This window comes from Stigmatopora nigra, chromosome 9, assembly GCF_051989575.1.
Source record: "Stigmatopora nigra isolate UIUO_SnigA chromosome 9, RoL_Snig_1.1, whole genome shotgun sequence".
NCBI lineage: Eukaryota > Metazoa > Chordata > Actinopteri > Syngnathiformes > Syngnathidae > Stigmatopora > Stigmatopora nigra.
The window spans coordinates 11,048,155-11,075,427 of NC_135516.1; the positions used below are offsets into that span (position 1 = coordinate 11,048,155).

General features: G+C 35.4%; 1 protein-coding gene across 1 annotated transcript in view; it reads left to right on the forward strand.

The window, feature by feature from the left end:
- Positions 1 to 27,273, forward strand: part of tnr (tenascin R (restrictin, janusin)) — a 53,876-nt gene that overhangs the window by 16,645 nt on the left and 9,958 nt on the right. Inside the window, exons 9-23 of the mRNA XM_077724253.1 lie at positions 1,007 to 1,122; positions 4,626 to 4,776; positions 6,788 to 6,966; positions 7,644 to 7,734; positions 8,029 to 8,111; positions 9,282 to 9,384; positions 9,645 to 9,734; positions 9,978 to 10,111; positions 10,221 to 10,350; positions 12,033 to 12,299; positions 13,195 to 13,314; positions 13,523 to 13,666; positions 19,096 to 19,215; positions 21,179 to 21,322; positions 25,600 to 25,730. Of these exons, the coding sequence (XP_077580379.1) occupies positions 1,007 to 1,122; positions 4,626 to 4,776; positions 6,788 to 6,966; positions 7,644 to 7,734; positions 8,029 to 8,111; positions 9,282 to 9,384; positions 9,645 to 9,734; positions 9,978 to 10,111; positions 10,221 to 10,350; positions 12,033 to 12,299; positions 13,195 to 13,314; positions 13,523 to 13,666; positions 19,096 to 19,215; positions 21,179 to 21,322; positions 25,600 to 25,730 (2,003 nt within the window). The remainder of the gene's footprint in view (positions 1 to 1,006; positions 1,123 to 4,625; positions 4,777 to 6,787; positions 6,967 to 7,643; positions 7,735 to 8,028; positions 8,112 to 9,281; positions 9,385 to 9,644; positions 9,735 to 9,977; positions 10,112 to 10,220; positions 10,351 to 12,032; positions 12,300 to 13,194; positions 13,315 to 13,522; positions 13,667 to 19,095; positions 19,216 to 21,178; positions 21,323 to 25,599; positions 25,731 to 27,273) is intronic.

Here is a 27,273-nt window from a genome sequence, read left to right on the forward strand (position 1 = left end):
CTTTTTTTCCTCCCAAATTGAGCCCAGAATGTATTAAATGTGGCACTTTTGATTCATACCTGCAAGTGACTGAGCCCGTTGAGTACTCCAGAATGAGTGCTTTGGAAAATGAATGTCCTCAAAAAGGGCTTCAGCCTCCGTTAAGTTTGAGTGGAATTGGAACGGGAAATGGACATGTGCAGGAAACCAGGCCAGCACAAATAATGTCCGTAAAATGAACATAAACTTGTTACTTGAGCCTTCAAGGAGAAGCAGGTGGGTGGCATGAGAGGCAGCGGATTGGCTGAGGCTTAAGCTGGCAGACCACAACAGACTAAACAAGACAAGTCAAATAGAGGGAAAACAGATGGTAGTCAAAATCCCCAAATAATATTAATATAATTCAAAAAGTAAATCGGAGAAAATCGGAAGACCCTCGATTAAAGAATAGGAGTGGAATGGTTTACCAATCTATTTGATCAGGGGTGGGCAAACTTTTTAGCCCGGGGGCCATATTGACTTTAAAAATTTGACAGATGGGCGGGGTCAGAACAAGATTCGATACATATAAAAAAGTGCATCCGTTAACAGTACATATGAAACAAACAGAAAAAAAGGACTAAAGTATTAACATACTCATCACTCATCATTAAAGTATCAAGTATAAAGTACAAAGTAAAGTAAAAAGGAATGTATTGATAGATATTAAAATGTAATTTAAAAAAGATATAGGGGCTGTAAAACACGAAAAACAAATATGAGTGGACAGAGCTAATGCCACTGGCTTTTCGCATGATGGCGCCATCTTGGGGGAAAAAAAAATATTCGAACAACGTTGACTGGCCGGATTAAAAAGCCTAACGGGCCGTATGTGGCCCGCGGGCCGTAGTTTGAAAGACAAGGGAATGACAAAATCCATTCAAAAGGGAAATGTTAAATATTGGACACTTCCAGGATGTGATGGATGTGATTTATGGGCCACATGGGTCACTGAAAGAAAATAATACATCTCCCACTTCCACGCCAGACCTCTCCAATCCTGACGGTTTAGTCTTCAAATCCATCACCGAGACATCCGTCGAGGTCCAATGGAAACCATCCTACTATTCCTTCGATGGCTGGGAGATCAGCTTCATCCCCAAGGTACTTGTCGTATTTTATGTATTGTCATTATACCAGTACAGGATTATTTGAATGTATTTACTTATTTGGCAGATGTAGAATATTCTACAATACTTTAAGGGTTCTATCTGTCATTACATGAGTTGTTATTGATGCCCTGTCAGTCATACCTTGTACCTCTCAGGAGGGTTCCTCCTCTACTGTCCACTTTTAAGGTCATTCTGACAGTTTTGGCTTGATATGACACAAAAAAAAACGCATTTTCTTACTGAAAATGGCAAACTTCCCAAAACAAGTTGGGTGTCCTTGTAACAAACAGAAAGGCAGGAAAAGAGGGAGGTTTTAATGAGGATCTTGAGATTTCTGAAAAATAACACCATCATTAAAATGAGCCATGCATCCCATGGAGTATTAGAAAGAAAAATATACAAAGCATTGGTGTGTTTTGAATTAGGCTGGTGGATTTTGGGAAGCTTATTGGCTATTAAAAGGATGATCCAGTAAACCCCTATTGAGAGAATAACCCATTGTTAAACCCTAGTCAGACCGGGTTCAAAGGCAGTAATCAAAAACCTTTCTCCTACTAAATCTGGGAGTAAACTCAGGTACTCTAGCCACTTTAATCTCAGCCCTTTCCCTGTAATTGGTTTTCTCCTTTAAGGTCTCCTCTGGGTGAGATGCATTTTGGTTTGACCAGTTTCCAAGCTTGAAATGCGACCACCAGACCTTTTTTCTTCTTCTTTTTTCCCCATTTTTAACCTCTTTTCAGTGTTGGATGTTTCCTAATCAAAACACAATCCTTTCTAATTTGATTTTATTGTTTTTAGCCTTCCCTCCTGCATTCTTACCATTCTGTTTTTTCACGGTGCTTCGCTTCTTTCTTTGTTTTTAGTAACATTTGTTTTTTTTCCTCTCTATTTTCCACCTGCCTGCTGTAATGGTCCAACTACTGCCTTTCCCCAAATGTAACCTCCATCCTCCTTCACCACTTTTGCTTTCCTCTTTTACCCCGCAAGCGGTAACCTCACTTCCCACCCACCAGTGGTCTTCCAGCAATTCTGCAGCCGCCAGGGAAATCACATTAGGAGTTTGAAGTCCTGCACCACCCCCTCCCTTTTATTGGATTTAATCCAGCAATGAGAGGATTGGGAATTTTGACAATCTCCTAATGGAAATATGCTTGATTCGTATTTAAAAAAAAAAAGCAGAATCAGGGTTTTTGTACATCATTTGTGACCGTTATTTAATGTGATTTATACTAAATGTAATACTTCCAATACAAACTAATGTAGTATATTGATGGAGATTGGCATCCAATTTATGACCATTTTAGATCTAATATTTATATATTTTTTTATGAATGGATTAAAAGAACTGAATTAAAAGCCCTGAATATTCAGTTTTTTATAGATCTAAAACAATGTTTATTTTAGCTTTTTAAAATATTTTTAGATTTTACAAAATGATTTTTGACCTAAAAACTGAAAAAATGGATTAAAAATGACAATTATTGATTTAAAAGGGGGTAAATCAGAACATTTAATATACATATATACTCTTCATTTGAATTCGATCCTAAAACAGAAAATCTGCACTCATGATTTACTTTCCCGGGCCACACAAAATGATGCGGCGGGCCAGATTTGGCCCCCGAGCCGCCACTTTGACACCGAGCTATAGTGGATTATTAAGAAGTCAAAATATTGAGTGCTTTTTTTTTTAGAGTGAGGCTCCTAAATAAGGCACTTTACATATTGTAATCTTTTGCTGACTTTTTCAAGCCCTTTTCCAAACATTACTAAAATTACAAAAGACATGGTGAAATGTTTGCATTATGTAACACCTTTTTGTAGATGAATTTGTGTTAAATGAGTCTGGCAGCTTAAACACAGCTCATATTTCTTGTGACTCATCCCGTCACCCTTGAAAAGGAGGAAATAGCGAGTGGGTACTTGGCACCATCTTGTTTCCTGTACATCACAACAGCTTGTGATGCATATGCATCATCTTCTTAAAGCTGACGGAGGGATGTAAAACTTTGAAAGTTCAGAGGCCTATAATTGTTTTTTCTAATTTGTTATCTCTGTAATTGTGTGGTCTTGTTTTCCAGTTCTTTATAAAAAATTCCGAGTGTATAATGACAGGGAAATGCAGTTAAAAAAACAACAATACCCATTATTTTATAGGAGAAATGAGTGGTAATTCCATTCATTTGGTTAGATGATTAAATATGTCAGTGTTTTGAGTTACTATGTGGTTATAAAACAAATTAAAATTCTGTATTGTACTTGGAAGAAGAACTAAGACTACTACAATACATGCAAACACAATGAAATTCTCCCATAGCTTAAAATATGCTTTTGGCAGAACATTAATGTTAATGTTGTTAATGCATTTAAAATGTCATTTTGTTCAATAGGTTACAAAATTGCGCATAAAGTACTAGTTCTGTACAAACTCAACATCAACATTAAAGCATTTGCATCTGTACAGCGTCAAAAATAGTGCTAAAGGAGCAACCAATTCCATTATTATTGTTTTTTTATTGCATACAAATTCAGACTCTTCAAATTGTTTCCATTTCCCAGAAAAGCAGGCGAAAGATTGCTACGTAAAGTTCATTTCAAATGTCATCGAATGTGTTTGTGAACACACTTTTAACTTTTTATTTCTGACAGAACTCTGACCTTAAAACTTGAGCTTGTACTGGTCTATGATTTTGAACTGTATTGCAACCCATTAACAAAAACACATTGCACTTTTTAAACAAAAGTATCCAAGGCTGACCTTTCTCTTTTAATAGATGAACAAAAAATGGCTGGCCTAAGAGCCAACAAAATCTCCCTCGGACAAAAAAAACCTCAAAAAACATGAATCATTCATAAATATGTCCCTCCCAGTCAAATTACATGGGTATAATACAACTTTAATATTACTTTTGATTATAAAAGTGGGGATATTGCATTAACAAGCACACTGGAACCAAAAAATGGCCGACATTTGTTATGTAGTATTATTTTAGATGACTCAGTCTGAGACTAGGCGCAGCTTGTCATTGGAATATCACGGATGTTGTTGCATGACATCTTGGCAATGAAGCTTGAAATGATTAATTTAGTCAGATTATAAATGTAATTATGCCTTTTACATGGTGGAACATGAGTCTTCATCTTATGGGCCTTCGGGAAGGCGTTGCAGGTGTAACATCTGTCTGTCAGAAGGGAGTGTATGTGTAACTTTGTCTCCAGCTGGGAGTGGAGCAATAATAGTGTTGTATAGGAGAGGGATTCTTAAGCACTGTCCTGCCTGAGTATGAGAGGGCCATGAAAAATGATCACATTATACTTTGGTTTAAAAAAAAAAGAAGCTCATCAACTCACTTCAGCATCTATGTGCCGGCAGATGGTGGCAATGCAGTTCTGTTATTAAAATGAATCACCCAAATTCCCACGTAAAATCAAGTTGACGTTATTTTTTTTGGTTCCCACCTATCACATTGACGGTGTTTTGTTTTCTACCTTCAGGACAATGACGGTGGGATGACGGCCCAGTTGCCCAGCACCATCACCTCCTTTGTACAAACTGGTCTAAGACCAGGAGAAGAGTACACAGTAAACCTGGTGGCGCTCAGAGACCAAGGTCGCAGTCAGCCTGTTACAGCTACTGTCACAACATGTAGGTACTAAATCTCATGCACAAAACTTCAAATTTGTTCCACAATCTTGTAGTATACACAAAATTCATCGACATAGTATGACAACTTAGTATGTTGTCAACATAATTGCGTTCACGTTCAGTGCAACAATGAACCATTTACCTTGGAGCCAAGATGGCGGAACCAATTTATAAGCAACTCATTTAACCAATTGTCTGCCATTGATGTTGAATTGCTGCCAAATATACTAGTCCAAATGGATTGGACACCTAGAATCCTCAAAGACAAAGAATGTAACTTTGATGCGAGCATGCTAAAAATACAATGAAATACTGTATAAAATAAATATAAAACACAATGAAATACTGCATAAAATAAATATAAAATACAATGAAATACTGTATAAAATAAATATAAAATACAATGAAATACTGTATAAAATAAATATAAAATACAATGAAATACTGTATAAAATAAATATAAAATATAATGAAATACTGTATAAAATAAATATAAAATACAATGAAATACTGTATAAAATAAATATAACATACAATGAAATACTGTATAAAATAAATATAAAATACAATGAAATACTGTATAAAATATATATGAAATACTGTATAAAATAAATATAAAACACAATGAAATACTGTATAAAATAAATATAAGAAGAATGTGATAGTATTTCAATTATTTCATCTAGAATACATTTTACAGTATCTGTCCAGCTCCAAATCACATTGGATAGCGGTAAAAGTACTACTACCATATCAATATGTAATGTTATAGACATTGACTGATGTCTCAGTGATGTATTGCCGCTCTCCTCATGAATGCATCTCTAATAGATTTGATTCAGTTGTTCAAGTTGTTCATCCAATCCCTGTCTGTACTCCAAACACTATCAATATTCTGTCAAGACTTTGTTCAAGTTATGAGTCGTAATTAAGCAGCTTAATAATTCATGCCGGCTGCTCATTCATATTTTAACACTGCGAAAAAGACACCTGATTGGTTCACGTAAGAAGGTTAAGGCAAATTTTGAAGGCCTTCAGTTATTCATGAGGTAGATTTATTCTTCCTTCGAGACAGAAGTATGATGAGGTGTCCAAGGGAAAAACCAGAGGGTTGCTACTTCTTGGCTCTTGTGTTCCACGGGTGCTTTTTCTAGGACGAGACCCAAGGGTCCAATTGTGATTACATCAAGCAAGAAGGTGGACTACAATATGTCAAACTTTGAATGCAAAGACTTATTCCGCCTAGAAAGTGAAAAGAAAAAGAGCTTGCTTCCCTTTTTGCACATTGTATGAAACACACAGCATTCCCTGGAGTTTCCTTCCAGGTCAACAAGACACAAGAAGAAAATACATAAATATAGAAAAATGTCATCTTGGTATTGAATGTGGGTCTCAAATTGACATTTTGGAAAAGGTTGGCTGCATTTTCCCAAATGCTGCATCAGTCTTTATAAAGTTAGGTGTTATATGATATCAGTATCAGTGAATAAAAGTAAACTTAAGTAATATTTTCCAACGTCATTATTTATTATTGTAATATTTTATGCTTATAATTTATTTATTGGCCTGGTGGGTCAGTGGTTAATACAGTTTCCCAAATTTGTCATTTAAAGTGTACATTAATTAGTTTCATTATTATAATTATTCACTTGAAATGAGTAACAGCCTTAAAAATATTTTAATGCCCCCAAAAAAAACATTTTTTAGATGTATTTCTAGATAGTACATGTGTGTATACAATACACTGTACTATGTAAATATCACCAAAAGCTAACATTTCTAGGTTTAAAGAAAAAATGCTTTATTAGGTGACTGGTTATTGTTGTATTTTCAAAAATTAATATTAAAAAAAATACTAATAATTAAAGCAATTCCAGAAATGCAGTTTGGCTTCAACAATTTCCATAATTTAACCCAATTACTACAGTCAAGCACCTAATACAGTTGGTGCAAATGTCAGCAAATGTCAACTGTGTTGAATTGAATTGTCACCAATGTCTTTGTTTCACAGTGATTGACGGACCCACTCAGCTGGTTGTACGAGATGTGTCCGACACGGTAGCGTTCTTGGAGTGGATGCTGCCCAAAGCCAAGATTGATCAGATTGTGTTGCGTTACGGCCTGGTGTCAGGCGAGGGTCCTCGTACTACATTTCGCCTTCAGCCTACACTCAGCCAGTACACCTTGCAGGTGAGTTTAAGGCATGTTTATGGTCAATCTGAAGTAGAAATAGGTTCTAGTACCTCTTTTTTTTAAACAAAGTGAAGCAAAGGTCTGTTTTTATTGGGGCAAACTAAGTATTTACATGAGCAAGTATTAATACTACTTGATAGTTTGGATTTGGGTTTGTTTTGGTGTTTTTTTTTTCAGAAAATTGCTCATTTATTTCTTCATGTGTATCATTAAATGCCACTTTTGACGTCAAATTTATTTATCGAGGGCAATTTAGTTCAACATAAAACTATTTTTCTGTTTGATGACATGAATACAAGGTTTAATATAGCATTTTGACTGTCACTTGATATTACTATTATAGATAAAAACCATAAAATAAGCTTTTCCCCATTGGTTAGAATGACTAAATTCACTTTGAGATGAAAAGAAAAGTGTAAAATGTGCTCTTAAATGCTCAATGACATGAAAGGCATCACTCAAGGTTCAAAGCTTGAGGAAAATACGGTAATAAAAATGAGCTCTATTGAATTCTTATAATAAATACCGATATTTTAACCAAGGATGCAAAGAAACATGATTTTGTGGAACATTTATTGTGGAATATAAACATGTAAAATGATCTTTGCTATCTGGTTTAAAGGCTTGCACGTACCTGTTCTAAAATCACCAATCTTACCTTTTTTATCGGGAAGGTCCTGCGTCCAGCTTCCACTTACGAGGTGTCTGTGGGCGGCGTAAGGAACGGAAATGCAAGCGGATCTATTTCCATTGAATTTACAACCGGTGAGTGCTGACAGCAAGCAGATGTGGTAATCATGCTGCATGCTATTCCGAGTCTGCCTTTCGGGAATAACACTGTTCATGACATATGGACCTGGTGTAGTCTGCTTTCCAAGGTCATTTGATAGACTCCGCTAAAGTTTACACCCCGAACGTTGATCTGTTTTGGATATTGACGGATACATTATTCAAGTGTACTGCGTAGTTTCTGATGGTTGTGCTGATATGTGCTTGTTCAACCCCCCTGAGAATTGGTCTCAGTCTCCCCAATGTTGTCAGCTTTATCGTTCTTCTCAGAGATCGACGCCCCCAAGAACCTGCGTTTACTCTCCAAGACCTCCACCACTTTGGAGCTGGAATGGGACAACAGTGAGGCGCAGGTAATATAAGTGAAAGAAAGTATAAGCCTGGATTGATATGCAATATGTATGTAAAAAAAATAGGACGTGTCATCTTAATCTTTAATAACCCAAGCGTTTTATCAGCTATCGATCCGATGGAAATCAATGTTGGATTAATTCTGTAATACTATTATCTGAGGACTGTTTACTGGAAGATAAGACTGACCTTTACCCCAGAATGCAGACCTAGAAGGACGCTTAAGTTGATTAATTTCGTATGGAGTTGTTTTTGAGGTCCGATCTTAATCAATAACCTGCAATGATTGTTATAGTTGTTGTTTTGCTTTACGCAATTGGATTAATCAATAACCTTTTAATTGTTTTGATTTGTGGCCTTAAATGGGCAGGAGAAATTGTCAAAATGGATTCTCACTTGCAAGTAACACCAGAGATGCCAATTTAATTAAATATAGATAATTAATCAGATGTCTCCCTTGTATTGTTTTATAATTATATTAAGGTATAATTATTAATGAACCTAACATCAATTAATAAAACTCCAAATTTAAAGGCACATTTCCATTATTAAATATCTTATAATTCTGCAGAGTGCAAACAAAGCATAAATAAAGAAGTTGGCGCAGCAGGGATCGCTGAGAGCACAATCTGTTGGAAATAAATTTCCTGAAGGAAATCATGTCTATGAAATGGATTGCCGTCATTAAACCTTAAACTCTTTAGGTTTTGAGTAATTTATGTTGCAGTTTTTCCAGGGATGGATTAATAATCTGTCTATGTTGCTGTAATGGTGAAAAATGTTCATCACACAATAAGATAGTTCATCATAACTGAAAGTCAAAGGTGATTTGTGATGTACTTTATTTAAATACTTTTTAATACTTTATCACTACAGTTGCATGGCAGAGGTTCGTACGTAGTTCTGGAGATCTTTCTCCTAAATAGAGGAATTTTATAACATTAAAACTAAAATCGGATATACACTTATGTAATTAACTGACAACCCATTTGTTTACAAGTGATTTAAAAGAAATAAACTCCACAATATGTCTTCTTTAGGAAGGTTTCACTTTATCCGATACCATATAATTTTGTGACTATATCCATGATATCTCTGAATGTTCATTAAACTGGAAATAAACATTAAGACTAGTCAATAGTTTTAATATCCCTAATTATGTGTACTCCTAGGTGGAAGCCTACCAAGTAGTATACAGCACACTGGCAGGTGATCAATATGAAAAAGTAATTGTACCAAGAAATGAGGGAGCCACCACTAAGACAACTCTCACTGGTAAGTGTACAGATAACTTTGATTTTTTCCCCTTTATAACTGCATATCCACTTTGTACTGAGGTAAATCTTTCACATGCCAAGCTGGTAATTGCATTCCTCCAAATTCATGTTGTCCTGTGGGCGTATTAGACGCAAGAAAATTGCAAGTGTTTATTTTTCTGTGCAATCGATAATTTGATGTTTTCCTAAAAAAAACAACCCGACTCAGTCTTTTCATTCCTTCTTATTTTGGGCTGATTTCAAATGTTTTTTTTTTAGATCTAGTGCCTGGCACAGAGTATGGTATTGGTATTTCTGCTATGAAAGGCGAAAATCAAAGTACATCGGCTACGATGAACGCCAGAACGGGTGAGTTACTTTTCTCTCTTTATCGTGGAAAAAGTACTAATATCCAAGTTGTATTTTCATGCCTTACCTGCTAGTATACGCTGTATAAATTTCATATCAGAAGCCATTAACACGCTTAGTAATGTTAGCTGGTCATAATTCTAATGGAGGCGGATATAGGCAAAGCCTGTAAGCTAAATTTGACAATGTAGCAAAAAATTTATAGCATTTACCACATTTGTTTTTGCCTGTCCATATTTTCAGGTCTGGATGTGCCTATGGATCTAACCGTCACAGCATCTACAGACAACACCATCACCCTGGTATGGGGCATAGTCCAGGGCCCCATTGACTTGTATAAGGTCACCTTCACGTCTTCTTCAGGCGTGACTACAGAGGTGAATGAGAATAGAAAAAGGAAATATTAAGGATGTACTGTAGTGCAAACATTCCGATATATGTGTGTCGGCATTATTTGATTCTAGTTTTCTTTGGGTTTTTTTCAAGTTGACAGTACCTAGAGAGGAAACTACCACTACTTTGACAGAGCTGGAGCCCGGAACGGAATATACCATCACAGTGGCAGCAAAGAGAGGGAGACAGCAGAGCAATGTGGCCTCCATAGATGCATTTACAGGTAAAAGTAAAGCTTTTTTGTTGTTGTTTTCTTTCACAGTTAAGTCGTAGTTAACATTGTCTTCAGAAATTTAAGACAACAAAACATCCTCGCCTCATAAGGTGAAATTTCCCCTTCTAAAAGACATGCATTCACACAAATACTTATCAGTTATAGTATAATTTTTATTAGTATTAGTAATGAGATTACCCCATTTTCACAACTATAAGGCGCACCGCATTATAAGGCGCACCCTCAATGAATGACAATTTTTCCATATATAAAGCACACTGGATGATAAGGCGCCCTGTCTATTTTGAAGAACATTTTAAGACTTTTAAGTGCGCCTTATAGTCGTGAAAATACGGTATGTTGCTTTAACTAGTAAGGTATAATAAAACTGCTTTTCCAAAGAAGAAAATGGGACCAGACAACAACAAAAAATACTCAAGTCATTATTTCGGGCACATTTTATATGTGTTTTTGCTAATAGGAAAGCAAAAGAAAACACTAAGTCAGCCTGTTCACCGTAATTGAGTTTTTGTCAACCAAATCAGGCGGCAGAGGTTCTTTAAAAAAAAAAACACAAAATATTTATAGGATAGAATTTAAGGATCCAATGGAGACTGGTTGAGAATTTTCTGAACAAAAGGTGAGTCACTCTGTAACAAAAAATATATATAACCACAGTTCAGGGACAAAATAAGGAGATCTAATGAGTTCACTTACATTGCAATTATTATTGATGGGGCTTTTTTTTTTTTAACTTGGCCCATACATGTTTATTTCCTCACTCATACAATCATTTCCTTCATCTTCTACCTTGTTTCTTTTCATTCACATGGTCAATCATAATCCTTCCTGATGAATTTTCTGTCCATTTAAGACAGCAGTGATTTGGTAGTTCCAAAAGTAACTGGATGTCCATTCGATCCTCGCCATGGCAATTGCAGTTATTGTCATCTTTAACATCATCTTACTTGTAGAACTTCATTTTATTTCTTGGGCAAATAATACTGCTTTAACCATTGGACATGGGCAAGATGACAGGTTGATAAGATGGAAGATAAGGGGGATGAAAAAGTTAATTGGATGTCATCCTTTCATCGACTTCAAAAGTAACATCTAATTATTGGTACCATGGAGAGCTCATCTTAAACGAAAGCATGGGATATTCACTTGAAATGCCGCTTCAAAAGCTTGATTTTTTAAGTTTGATCAAGCGTAAATAGCTGTCAGCTACACGAGTATATAACCTTCAATTAAACTTTACAATAAATATAATCTGTACTGACTGCAAAAAGTCCAAAATCTATCTATGGGACTTTTTGCTTCATTTTCATTCAATTCCTCTTTCCAAGTCATACGGCTGGACAGCAACATCTGCTCCCATCTTGGCTTTTTTCCATTTTCTTTTCATGATCAATCCTATCACAACTTCATCTTTATGGCACATCATCCAATTAGCCTTTGCTCTGAAGCAGCGATTAAATCATCACATCTTCCTGACTTTCTGGTCTACTGGATCAAAATCTCACCCAAGGCTAATTTTGCCCGCCGTATCCTTCCATCCATCCATCACCACCAAGGTTTCTTTCTCCATTTCCATCTTTGACGACACCTTTTATATATTTCTCCACTCTACCTCGCCGTCAGCTCGACTCGCCGTCTCCCCTCTCGACGTTTAATCCATATTCCTGCAGGGATCAGACCCGTTTCCCACCTCTACTTGTCCGAGGTGACTTCCGACTCAGTTCTGGCGGCGTGGAGCTCGCCAGCACCACCCGCTGACGTCTTCATCCTCAGCTACAGCTCTGCTGACGGCACCGACACCTCTAAGGTGACCCTGGATGGTTCCAAAACGAGGTCGCTGGTGCAAGGGCTGCTTCCTTCCACTCAGTACACCGTCAGCCTGATCACAATACAGGGAGATGTCACCTCTGAGCCTATTATGGCATCACTCACAACAGGTTAGGTCATAAAAAGAATGAACTCAATGATTACATTTGGTCTTATGCAATGTTCCCTTATGCAATTGCGCACTACAAGTGGGCCTCAATTTGTTTCACGCAGATTACCGTATTTTCACGACTATAAGACGCACCGCATTATAAGGCGCACCCTCAAGAATGACATTTTTTCCATATATAAGACGCACTGTATTACAAGGTGGACTGTCTATTTTGGAGAAAATTTAAGACTTAAGTGCGCCTTATAGTCGTGAAAATACGGTAATTGCTATTGACTTCCAGGTATGAAGCACTCACTACACAGTCACCTCTAGAGCCAGCCATTGTTGATGTTTTGGATTTTTTTGTATAAAATCTTGCAGTGGGGGAGGAGCTATATGATGGAAGATTTTGTAAACTAAGATGGCATCTGCATATTTAACAGTATTGTTTCAGTTCAGGCGTTTGTGTTTTTTTAATATCCGACAGTGGTGGTTTTTCGTTTTTGGTTTTCAGTTTTTTCCATATAAAAGGCGCACTGGATTATAAGGAGCACTGTCTATTTTGGAGAAAATCTAAGACTTTTAAGTGCGCCTTATAGTCGTGAAAATACGGTACGTGCTTTGAATGACCAGTTTTTAAAAACATCTTTTTAAAAATGCTTGTTTTCCATCTTTAGCACTTAATAATCATAACATAATTGCAATTGAGTGGGGGGGGAAGGTCCAGGTAAAAAGCAAAATGTGCCTGTCAGCTACATTTTACTGAAAAACTTCCAATAGAAAAGAGAAATATTTCTTTTTGTGACTGTCAAAACTCTCAGTGTCATTTCATCAAGGTATACTACCCTTAACTTCAACATTTTATGCAGTATATATGTTTTTTTTTCAAACAAACTTTGGTCTTTATCCTTTAGGTATGGATCCACCTAAGCAAATGACGGTGTCCGCCGTGGCTGAGGACATCGTGACCATTTCTTGGATTAAACCACTGGCTCCATTTGAATATTATAAGCTCTCCTACCAGTCAGACAGAGGTATTTATTTTACCATATTTTAATATGATTTTCTGGCACACTATAATAGCGTCATCCTCTACCAATGAATCTTAATTATACTTTTTAAATTAGAGCCATACATCATTTAGTCTTCTTTTGCTATGATTGAATAATAAATGCATTTTATATTGAACACGACAACCTGGGAATGGAGACAAAGTGAAGTTTCTGTGTGTTTTCTTCGCAGGTCGAGTGGACAGCGTTGTGATTGACAGCGATGTGACCAACTATACCTTGTCCAGTTTGTTCCCTGCTACAGAGTATGAGATCAGTTTAAATGCTGTCAGGGGGAGCCAAGAGAGTAAATTGGTCAGCGCCTCGGTCTTCACAGGTAGGCAAACGCACATCATGTCAACTGAAAAAGATACAAAAAATATCATTACGTTGTCATGTTTTTATTCAGGAAGCAAATATAGTTCAATATCAAATAGCATTTTAATATGTTTGCAATTATCTGTGACTGCTATCTTTGGGTCGTTGTGTATTTTGATGGAAAAATGTCATGTACCTTGTCTATATATATTTTTATACATATATATATATATATATATATATATATATATATATATATATATATATATATATATATATATATATATATATATATATATATATATATATATATATATATATATATATATATATATATATATATATATATAAGCTATATGTGCTTATATGTTGCCAATGTGTATATAAGCACATACATACATACATACACATACATATATAAGCACATATATACATACATACACATACATATATAAGCACATATATACATACATACACATACATATATAAGCACATATATACATACATACACATACATATATAAGCACATATATACATACATACACATACATATATAAGCACATATATACATACATACACATACATATATAAGCACATATATACAAACATATACATACACATACATATATAAGCACAGATACACATACATCTATATACACATACATATATAAGCACATGTATACATACATATACATACACATCTATATATAAGCACATATATATATGTACATACATATACATACACATCTATATATAAGCACATATATATATGTACATACATATACATACACATCTATATATAAGCACATATATACATACATATACATAGACATACATATATAAGCACATATATACATACATATACATACACATACATATATAAGCACATATATACATACATACACATACATAAGCACATATATACATGCATATACATACACATACATATATAAGCGTTCTAAGCAGTATCATCATTGGCTCGTTGTGTATTTTGATGGAAAAATGCCATGTACTTTCTCTCAAAACAACGGGTCATGTTGCAATATATTAATAAGAAAAATATGATTTCACCACAATGACCTTCAGCTCAGGGTTGTAAGAAATAAAGTAGAGACAACAGAAAAAAAACGCCCATATCAGGCAAAATGAAAGGGTACAGCAGGCATCTGGCACTGTGGCGAGAGATGAAAATGTCGATCCCCTGACCTGGTAATTGGTAAGCTATTCTGCAGTCCATCTTACTGCGGCCTCTCCTCTTTATTCTTTCGCTCCACGTCTTGCCTCTTGAATCTTTTCACCTCCTTGCCCACTTTCCTGCTCCCTGCGCTTCACTGCTTCTCTCCAATAAAAAAAAAAGTCTCCTCCTTTTCCTTATTCCCATTTTGGAAGAGGAGAATTCACCTCTGATTATTTTTCCAATCGGAATTGGGCATCAGTGCGCCAATATGGAGCGCACTTTATTCCCATTCCAAGAATTCCTTTTCCATAAGATTAACACGCTTCATGTAGTGGATGCATAATCTTGGGTTTGTGAGGAAGAAAGCAGAAAGTGTGTTTGCATGTCAATGAGTGATGATTTGCAAAGAAAAGCCATGTTCAAACATTCATTGAAATCGAGGCAAAAGGCTAAAAGACGTCATTCTTTAGCCTTTCATTCGCTGTAATCTCTACTTTGTTGTCCACCCTTACACTTTTATTCCTTGACCCAAACAATGCCCATATGGTTAAAAGCGTTACCCAAAAAAAGGGCAGTCGAGCTACTAAAAAAACATTTCCATAACGCCAGATTCTTTTAATCTATCTTTTCTTGACACTGACCTATTTCATTTTACCATAGTTATCCATCATTGCCCGTAGGAAAAAATGTAAAGTTATTTTAATTATCCGATGAGATAAAATAATAATTGGGAAAGAAAATCAGTGAGGCATTTTTCATTTTTGCTGCTCAACACTAAAAGTGTTGGCATTTGGCAAACGACAGTTTGGCTTGAGAGTAAATGGACTCTGTGATGAGATGTTTAAAGACTAACAATGTGCTCATACCCAAAATGTCAGGACCTTTAATAAATGATCTCTCCTGAAAAGACTATTACACTCTGGCTAATTTATCAGCTTCACAAAGAACACCTACAGGTTCAAATCTGTACAAATTTCAATCCTGATACACGTAGACCGACAGAAAATATATTTGGGGAAACCAAGTAGATAATGCGCTAATCTGACCAATCCTCTTTCTTATCCCATTTGTTTTTTTACTATCTATACTTAAAATGACTCTTTGTTGAAATTAGCAACACTCTGTTACAGTTTGTCACTGCATATTAAAACGAACACATATTTGTCTTAAATTAAGATTCATATGTAAGACTGATAGTGATAGTGCTTTGACAAATGTATTCCCATAATCCATCAGAGATGTGATCAAAAGAATATTAATCGCCAGTAATGACAAACCACGTAGTGTCTTCCTATTTATCATCCATTCCACTCATCTTTACGAAGGTCGGGGGGTGCCGGAGCATATGCCGGCTAGCTACGAGCAGTAGACCGTGACCGGACGTTTGGTCGCCGGTCTTTTGGTCCCTTTTGGTCGGCGGTCTTTTATCTTTTTAATATCTAAGTAATGTTTAATATCTAAGTACTGTATATTATCTAAGTACTTTTTAATATATAAGTACTGTTTAATATCTGAGTACTGTTTAATATCTAAGTACTGTTTAATATCTGAGTACTGTTTAATATCTAAGGACTGTTTAATATCTAAGTACTGTTTAATATCTGAGTACTGTTTAATATCTAAGTACTGTTTAATATCTAAGTACTGTTTAATATCTAGGTACTGTTTAATATCAAAGTACTGTTTAATATCTAATTGCTGTTTAATATCTAATTGCTGTTTAATATCTAAGTACTGTTTAATATCTAAGTACTGTTTAATATCCAAGTACTGTTTAATATCTAAGTACTGTTGTAACCAGCTCTCAAAATTATATTCATAGGACAGAGTTTAATATCTAAATATATACTGTTTGCAACAGTACTTAGATATTAAACAGTACTTAGATAATAAAATTGCTTGCCTAGTCATTGCTATTAAATCTCACAGTCTCAGTCATTGGAAGTAAAGAGCTGCATGCAGGAATATTAACGTGAGCTGTTGCATATTTTAAAGTAATAACAGGTCACATACAAGAAATATTGTCTCTTTCCTCTCTGCTCCACATAATGGCCACTAGTGCTGCACAAATTAGAATGACCTCATAGCAAATGAGGACAACTTGTGCGTTCCTGGCCAAGCCAAGGACTTATCAGTATACAGCCTTTTGCTCGAGTTAAAACATTAAAAAAATGCTTTCAGTGCATCATAGTTTGCCACATATAATCAGATTAAAATGGTATAATGTGCCAGGGAGCAATGGTATATTCGAATTGTACTTTAAAGTGATTCATAAGAAAGAAAAGTAACCTTAATGGAAGTTTGACATGCACTTTATTCCAGTGTATTCTTCAGGGTAGTTTTGTGGTGGTTCAGTTGTGTTGACTGTCAGGAAGCATCAAAATTGACATGTATTGCAGTATAAATCCAGGAAAATGTTGGAATCGAAGTGGACAGAAAAATCTTTTGTCAGGTGGCAATTTTGCAATGCAAGTCTACGTCAATTCGGGAATGAAATGCTTACAAGAACTGCAAAGCTTGACATGTCAGATTTTGATGGCCTCACTTTTGTCTGAATGGTACTTACATTGCAGTTTAAAAAAAGAAAAGTTATACCCTTTTGGAGTATCAAAAGTAGAAACGTTACATACTTTCATGACCTGTAATCACAATCTATGGAGAAAAAAAATCTGCGAAATACTGGGATTGTGATAAGTGATTATTTAATCTAATTGTTTTTAATGAAACGTATGAGTTGTGTTTCTATCCAACAGTTCTGTTGTTACTATGTTAGAACGTTTTGTTTGTGATGGCACGTTGGGGATATCTGCATCAAGTACTACGTAAATACTGTGACATCATATTGTACCAGAGGGACAGCTATTCTAAATTGCCAATTAATTAGCACGTCACACTACAGTGAAGTGTGCTAACAGGTCGTGCAAACAAGAAACACACATTTAAATCAAAGGACAGGAGTATGTAGTCGGCATACTGAAGTGGATCACTGTTGTTTACTAAATAGTACTACATTTTGGATTAAATATTTAGGACTGAAATTTCTTATAGAAAAAAACTTTGCCAGGTTTTTGGTTTACATTGATATAAACTGGAGAATCCTTTTATACACAAAGTACTCAAAAATATTATTGGCCTATCTTAAGTGACTGAAATGATGTACTAATGTATATTGTGTGTGTTGGTCTTATTTTTGAAGATTTGCTCAATTTGCTCAAATCCTTTCTTCAGTTCTAATGTTTAGCTGTTGATACTTAGGCTACAGAATCTTTCTTTTCCCTAAAAAAAACATTTCTTGACTTATAAGTATTTGATCATGCTCCCAAAAACTATTTTTAAATACAAGGACTATCCACTTACCTTCTTTTGCTTCACAAACAAACCATAACTGCATTTCGTGATTCACAAGTGCAATCAGAAGATGGAGCAAAATGATTGGATTGTCAGAGACCTAGATAAAAGAATTGCCTTTGTTTGTGTGTGTGTGTGTGTGTGTGTGTGTGTGTGTGTGTGTGTGTGTGTGTGTGTGTGTGTGTGTGTGTGTGTGTGTGTGTATGTGTTTTTTTTCTCCTGGTCTCGCTCTATGTATCCCCCATTGCAAATCTAATTGACTGAATAAGCCTCCGCATAATTTGCTTAAACCTTTTGGCAATTAAAGTAATGACTTTGTTCAGGTCTACTCATCTGTCCTAGCGATAAGAACTTCAGGTCACCACAGTATCTTTACCAACACAGTTACTTTTTTTCCTATTGTCATGACTACAGGACACTTTTCATTACTTTAAATAAACAGAATAGTATAGCACTAGCACTTTTCCCTATTTGCCTGCCATTTTCCGTAATGTGTACAAAAAAAAAACAAGCCCAAGTGGGAAATTGGGGCCAAAACATGGAGGTCATAGGTTTAATTAAATTTTAATTCCGCACTGGCATGTCCAGCTTGTCTAAGAACGGAATTAGAAGGTTGAGGTGAACATCGGCTGCATATTTTTACTACGCATTTCACTTTGAGGAAGATGTCTTCTCTTTATTGAGCAGTATTAGTAATCCAAAATGCCCGGGAGTGTGTAATTACCACTCACATGTGGATGTCAAAGGCAAAAATAACACTCTACTGTATTTAATTGGGAACAAACATTTGCGTGGCCTTTGAAAGTTTATTACCTGAAGGGATCGTGACATGCCTTTTTGATTAGTGTAGCGTTTTTTTGTGTGTGTGGCATTTGTGAAATGGATCATTTGTAAATATTATCAACCAATTTTTATGATTTTAGCTATGGACATGCCATCAGAGTTGACTGCACTCAACATCACTCCACAAGGAGCCTTGCTGAGGTGGAACCCACCCATGTCCATTGTCGACAATTATGTGCTGACTCTCACGCATAACCAAGGTAAGTTCACAGTATTACCGTATTTTGCTGTTTAATATACCCTCCATTTAATATATCCAGGTATATTAAACGACAGGGGTATATTAAATGGCGCACAAACGGGAAGGTACGATCCATTACGCCAAGGGTATCAGACTCGGGCCGCTTTATAACGTCAACTTGATTTCACGTGGGCCGGACCATTTTAGATACAATATTTAGATTATTTTTAATAAATTGATTAAAATAACTGGATTAAAAGAATTGGATATCTAGTTTTTATAGATCTAAAACAATGCTTATTTTGGCTTTTTTATCTATATATTTAGATTTTAGAAAATGATTTTTTGAACTAAATTTTTTACTTTCAGATTTGGCCCCCGGGCCGCCACTTTGCAGGGGTATATTAAATGGCGCTCAAACGGGAGGCTTAAAAAAAAAAAGCAAAAATCATTTAATATAACCGGGGTATATTAAACAGCAAAATACGGTACATGTGAGTGAAAAGACGGGAGTAATGTAGGACACAGTTAGCTTGACTGTAAACTTTAGTCAGAAAATCGATGCGATACAATAGGCAAACACCAAGGCTTTTCCCATCAAGAGTGTGGCGCATCCTCTCGAGAGAACACACAGCCATTTGTCTTTCCCTTCACCATCCTTCATCATGCTTGCTTGAACTTAAGGCCGAGCCAAAAAAAAGAAAAATAATGCAGTTTAGAGTAGAACATTCTTTTCGCAATACCTTCCATGTCCTTACTGTATGACAGCCTGATCCAGATAGGTGACGATAGCCATATTGCTTGGCCTCTAAGGGTCTGTTTATAATTTGCTCCCTGAACCATGGGAGGCTTGCCAAGTCAGTGAAGCAAAACTAGTTGCAAACCACTTGACATGCACAATGTTCTCTTGACTGCCACCGTCGGCAGTCATTAACCTTTTACCATTTAGATAATCACGATGCTCTGCCTTGACCTCCACCGTTTTATTCTACACTAATCAATTATTTAAATGACTAGTGATGTGAAGGATAAGCGGTCGAATAAAGAATTGATTTTGTTACAATAGTAAGGCAACAATTTGTTATGCAAGCTGCTGTCATAAAAGATAATGACATTTGTGGCCAGACGGACAAATAATGGAGCCAAGAGCAAATTTTGTGCTATGTAACACAATGTACCTGATAGAGCTGTCGCAAAGTGGAAAGTCCCTAGTGCCAAACCATCAGTCACTGCCGGATTTTTTATGAACTGCCAGAAAACAAATGTCAAGGGATGCCTACTTTTCATTATTTCTGCTATATGGCTTCCCAGATAAAAATGGTACGCTATTGCTGAGCTCTCTGTCAATATGTAAACTAAAGCATTCATAGACTAGCATGTAAATGTAGTTTTTTTTTGGACAAATCTTGTTATATGTGTATTTATTAATGATGGTTAAAGATTTTTTTTAATTCATTGTTTTCAACAGTCTTCATAGACTGATGTCTATGCCACTGGTGTCAAAGTGTCGGCCCGGGGGGCCAAATCTGGCCCACCGCATCATTTTTTGTGGCCCGGGAAAGTAAATGATGAGTGCAGACTTTCTGTTTTAGGACCAAATTAAAATGAAGAATATAGATGTATGATAAATATCCTGATTTGCACCCTTTTAAATCAATAATGGTCAATTTTTTAATCCATTTTTTCTGTGTTTTTAGTTCAAAAATCATTTTGTAAAATCTAAAAATATACATAAAAAAAAGCAAAAATAAACATTGTTTTAGATCTATAGAAACATAATTATTCAAGGGTTTTAATCCAGTTCTTTTAATCCATTTATAAAAATAAAAAATCTAAATATTATATCTAAAATGGTCCGGCTCACATAAAATCAAGTTGACGTTAAATTGGCCCACAAACCAACCCGAGGCTTCCACCCATGCCATGTAATGAGTATTTTAAATATATTTATTTAAGGAATTTCCCTTATATATATTTTTTAGTGACTGCCGATACATTCCTCGTCGAGGGCAACAGGCAAGAGCATCAACTTTCCAACCTGAAACCCAGCACTTCCTACTCCATCGCTTTATATGCCACAAAAGGACCTCTGACCAGTGGAACAGTCATCACCAACCTCCAAACACGTAAGCCCACTTCTATCTCATTTATTCTGCCCCGTTTTGGCTGTTTAAACCACAATTATTCTTACACATACGGTGGAGCAACATAGACCAACTCACAAGCACATATTCTTCATCATTTGAGGAAAAAAAACTAGTATTCCTGCACCATCATGAGTTTGGATGTTCTACAATGTGTTTAAGCAATGTCAATTCAGTTTTTTATCCATATTTGGGAGAAACAAGAGATATGGTGACACTTCCATAACATAGTTTCCTCTCCACTTTTAACAGTTTTTAAAAAATGTTTTAGTGATGTTGCAACTTTGTCAACTTTTGTTGGAAATTGAAAAAGTCAGCAAGCAAAGATGGGATTCCCGGAGGAGCAAAAAACTCTTCCTGCAGGAGGAGGGATGAGACTCAAACACTGACAACATGCCAGAATAGGGCTGCAGAGATGTGAAAACATAAATGAGATAGAGAAACACAACATAGAGCCATACGGGTGCTTTACAAGCTCACAGTGAAGGGAAGAGAAGAAGAAAAAAAACAAATGTCGAAGGAGCTCTCTACATTTGGAAGCGAGAAAGAAGTCTTTTCCTAATGCATCATGCGCTTCAGCACTTCATACCTCTTCAGACTTGAAAATGGAAAACTAAAAGTTGGATTGATGCTCCGCCTCGGCTTCTCTGACAGAAAAGAGGGAAACTTAAGGTTCTTCTATTTTGGCATACACAAGGAAGGAAGACAAGGCAAGAAGCAGCCGTCTTGATGATGACATGAACCACTAGGGGGGAGCCTAACTTTAGCACAGTCTTATGAGTTGAATAGTCAAGCATTCCCGGGGTGAGATTCCATATATCGGATAACTTGTTTGAATTAACAAGAGCTTTGAACAAATACTTCTTCTCAAACTGGTATCCCATATTAGTTGAATTTAGTTGCAAATATTATCTCACTGTATCAAAATTGCCTAAATTCGCATTTAAAGTGATCTTTTATTTTCCCAGTGAATTTTTTTATATTATTTTCTTAAAAATATTACATTTTGTACATTCACAGACACACACACACACACACACATACACTTTTAGAAATACTATTAACTGTTATTGTAACTCAAAATAACACTTTTTCAAACCAAAAATTCTCATCGCCATCTTTCAGTTAACATTTTTTTTTGGTAAAACTGTTCCTTTTTTATTTATTTTTTTACCCCGACCATATTTTGTCCATTATTTAATAAATACATTGAAAAATTAAAAAAAAAGCTTACCTGCAACTCAGGAAAAATTGCAAATACACCAAAAAAGTCAACAAATCTTAAAATCATGTGAACAGATAACAAATTTAAACAATGTTACATACTCTTTTAATACTATTTGAACCTTTGCATATCCCATTGGGCTTTCTATCTATTCATTTCATTCCAAGTTAACCATCCTGTACTTTTTATAGCCTTAAAACAGAAAAGCAAAAAAAAAAAATCATCAAAGTAATATCCCATTTTCTAAAGCATGAACAAATGATCCCATCTGTTAATTCTGCGTCTGTTCATTCCATCAAGCATTGTTTATCCTCTCTGTTAATGTTTTGCTTGATCCATTTCCAAGCCAAATCCAAAGAACATCTGCTCACCTGCGCCAATGCTTTCAATTTAAAACATTCTAAATAGCGCAATTGCAGCTCATGGACTTGAATTTATACTAATTGAAAAGAAATATTGCCCTCCCTATCAAGACGAAAACAGAGATAAAACCCGGTTCATTTTCAGGTTCATATCAACCAAAATGGAAGCTTGTCAGATAAGAAAGTGCACGGGGAATGTGGACTCGGAACGGCAGTGTCGAGGAAGTAAATGGAGAAGATAAAGTGTGCAATAGAGAGGCAAAGCTAGGTTGAGATGGGAATAGATGGCGGCAGAAAAAGCAAAAAAAAAATGAGCTTCAAGGAGGGATTAAATAAGGTTTGAAAGCATTAAAAGATTTCTGCAGGAACGTTGACGCCATCTTTTTCTTAAATCTGACAATCAACCATTGAGTCAAATGAGAGACTGTCTGGAGGACTTGATTTTCTTGTGGTTTTTTTCTGGGTGGCCATAAAGTGATGCTCAATTTGTATTGCAGTTCAGCATTTTGAGGAATATCTGTTTAGAAACTGTAAAGTTGGTAAGATCAAGCAAGAAATTGAGGCTGGTTGATCTTGTTTTGGACATTCTGGAAAGGGTAAAGTGTGCTAGAATCAGAACCCACTGGCGTTCTTGGTGTGATGTAATAAGAAGTAATACTTGTGTGGCCTTGAGAATCGCCAGTTTGCTTTTGAGGATGTCGAGCATGTGGAGATAATGTGGAAAATTGTTTTGCTATTTTATTCACGTCGTTGCCGAGGGGTGTTCGTAATAGGCCTGATATTGCGTTTGCTGTGTAGACTTTTATTTGTTTCTTTATGTAAGAAAATATAGTCAAAAAAAATTTTGGGGGGTCATTTTTGGCAATTTTTTGATAAATTCAGCCTCTTGTAAAGTTTAAAATGCTCATTTTATTCATAAATCGGAACCACTTTAGTTCTAGATTACGAATCTGATTAAGATTTACTTGTTTGTTACATTCCAGAAATTGATATTCAAAAAGAAACTTCAGATTAAAGCACTGGCCCAGTTTTTATCGATTAAAAAATAACTGTAAAAGTAACTATTTGTCAGTTAAATCAATCGCACAAAGAGTCTGGATGTTTATGTTGCTGTGCTATACAGGTATGGTTATTGTTATTAATTGGCTCCAGTTAAAGTGCAAAATTCCCACTTTAATTCTTATTTTCCGTCAAAAAAATAAATAAAAGTGAAGACCATATTCAATATGTCCCAAGTATTTAACAGAAGCAGCTTAGGTTAAACTCAGTCATTCTTTTTCTACATCAGAGCTCCTTAAGAAGAAACAATGATGCCTTAAATAGTCCTCAAGTGACCTAGGGGGGAAAAAAGCCATCCCATGTTTCGCCAGGTTGTGTCTTTGAAACCTTTTGTAAGCAATTATCCGTCAATGACACATCATCGGCAGGTCGGTCAAATGTTGCCCGCCGTGTCCCATTTCCTGAGCATTAATTTACAACCCGTGAGGCGACATTTGCTGGGTGCAGCTGCTCTGATCGTTTTACTGCCTCTGATAATACCGTCTGCTGCATCTGGCCTCGTGTTGAATGACTCGCACGTTTTCTTATTAACAAGGCGAGGATTAGAAAGACACCTGACCTTGAGTTCTCCTTTATTTATTCTAATTCATGGGAAATCTCATAAATGGCTGCGTTCACTTTCTTATGACTTGAACAACAATCGTTTAAATTTGAATATTATAGCGTTTGGGCTGTGACAATACAAGAAGTTGGAAGGTTCTACATTTGGTAATATATCATGCCTATTATGAAAAGTCTTCCCATAAATAACCGATGGCTTGGCAATAGCTTTTTATCAACATTTGACATTGGGATGAAGAAACTGTAGCTTTTTAACGTGTTCCAAGTTGTTCATGCCAGAAAGTTCAACTACTTGGTTCATTTTTAGTTATCTTTAATATAATATAAATACAAGGAAGACATCTCCAGCATTATCTTTCCTGGCCACAAATTATTCTTTCCAACCGGCTCATTTAAGGCATCAAAACAATTACAAGGTTATGAATTCAATCCAATTGCATAAGCAAATAACACAATTAACGCCAAAAAACAACTGCTACAGTTACAGTGTTCCCTCAATAATTTAAAGATATTAATTTAAAATGATCAATTACATCATTTTACCAGAGGTGGAAACAAAATATTCAATAAGAATTAGTAATTGCATCAAAAAAAGGCCAAGGAAATGGTCAATAACATGCTGAGAGTTCAGGAATCGCATTGATGATGTCATGGCTGTTTACAGGCGCATCTTCACCGCCCAAAAAATGTTCACAACTCCCAATAACGATGTTTTTTACGTGCAAAAAAACTGCAGAAGATCCTCCATCCGGACTACTATGATGTTTTTGCTTGGTGGTGCTTTTGTGCATGTGTTATACGTTTCTTTAAGCATTTTTGAAGGGGCATGCCTACTTCGCGGTAATGCAGCTATTGCAGGGGATCCCATTAACCGCGATAACCGAGGGAACACTGTATACTGAGCGTTTGTCTGCTATAATGATTAATATACATCATATATACATATCTCATATACATATCATGATAAATATTCCACACATACATATAATGGTTAATGCGCACATATATAATAGTATCCCAGAATAAACCCAATACCTATTTGTGTGTTTCAGCCATGGACGCTCCCGTGAACCTAACAGCAAGCGAAGTAAATCACCGCAGCGCTCTGATTTCCTGGCAACCACCCATCTCCGAAATTGACAACTACATGCTTACCTACAAGGCAGCCGACGGCAATCGCAAAGTAAGCAAAATGACAGTCTTTGGTATTAATAGCGATGAATTCATCATGCGATGGAAGTCATTGTTTCTTTGAAAATGAGAATGGCAGGTGTTTTTTTTAGGCTATGGTGACTTTAACTTCCTAAATGCACTGTTCAAAATTCAAGTCAGAATTGTGTGTAGTGTCTACGCTGCGCTCTGAGACATCAAGACATTCCACTAGCTATTGGCTATTCAAAAGACATACATTATTAATGAAAGAAGCAGCAGTTGGCAGTATAAAAGGTTAGCTTTCTTCTCCAGGGAGTCTTTACATAGGCCTAAAAAATTCTCCCAGTTTTTGAACTGCTCTTCTGGGATAGGTTAAATGCCTCGAGCATGCCACTGTATATTGTATATCAAAACTACTTTGAAAGAGATTCATTTTGTCTTTTGTTCACACAATTAAATATAAATTCCCAAAGAATAAATGGAAGCCTACCCTGTGAGCTTCGAACGCATTTATCATTGATTTGTGATCTAAAATGACTGGTAATAAAGACTCGGCCATTCTAAAAAGAGCTACTTAACAATGGGGTTAATGTTTCAGATAAAATGGCAGGTTTTCTTTTTATTTTATTTCCTCCAATTTACCATTGAGCACTTTTGAAAATACAGATTCAAGTTTATCTGTTTCCCTTGTGGCCCGGGGGACATTTTTTTAGAGCTCGCTATTTAACATTACATTTTAGAAATAGTGTGGCTTTTACTCATTTTGGCATGGGAATTTAAAACAAATTAATTAAAAAAAAACTATATATGTGTACATGTATGTATATGTATATATGTATGTATATGTATATATGTATGTATATGTATATATGTATGTATATGTATATATGTATGTATATGTATATATGTATGTATATGTATATATGTATGTATATGTATATATGTATGTGTATGTATATGTATATATGTATGTGTATGTATATGTATATATGTATGTATATGTATATATGTATGTATATGTATATATGTATGTATGTGTATATATGTATGTATATGTATATATGTATGTATATGTATATATGTATGTATATGTATATATGTATGTATATGTATATATGTATGTATATGTATATATGTATGTATATGTATATATGTATGTATATGTATATATGTATGTATATGTATATATGTATGTATGTATATATGTATGTATGTATATGTATGTATGTATGTATATATGTATATATGTATATATGTATGTATGTATGTATGTATATATGTATATATGTATACATGTATGTATACGTGTATGTATATATGTATGTATATATATTTATATATAGATGGATATATAGATATAGATTAATATGATTTTTTTTAATCATCAAAAATGATTTAACCATTTTTAGAGAAAATATCAGCTCCCTCAGAGTTTACCTTATTATAATTAAACACAGTAGCTTATCTGATTAACATACAGGGAACATAATGGATTGTAATGGCCGTGTGTTTTTGATACGCTGCTGTGGAAAGATAACACTTCACGCTTCATTCACAAGGACAAGTGCATGTCC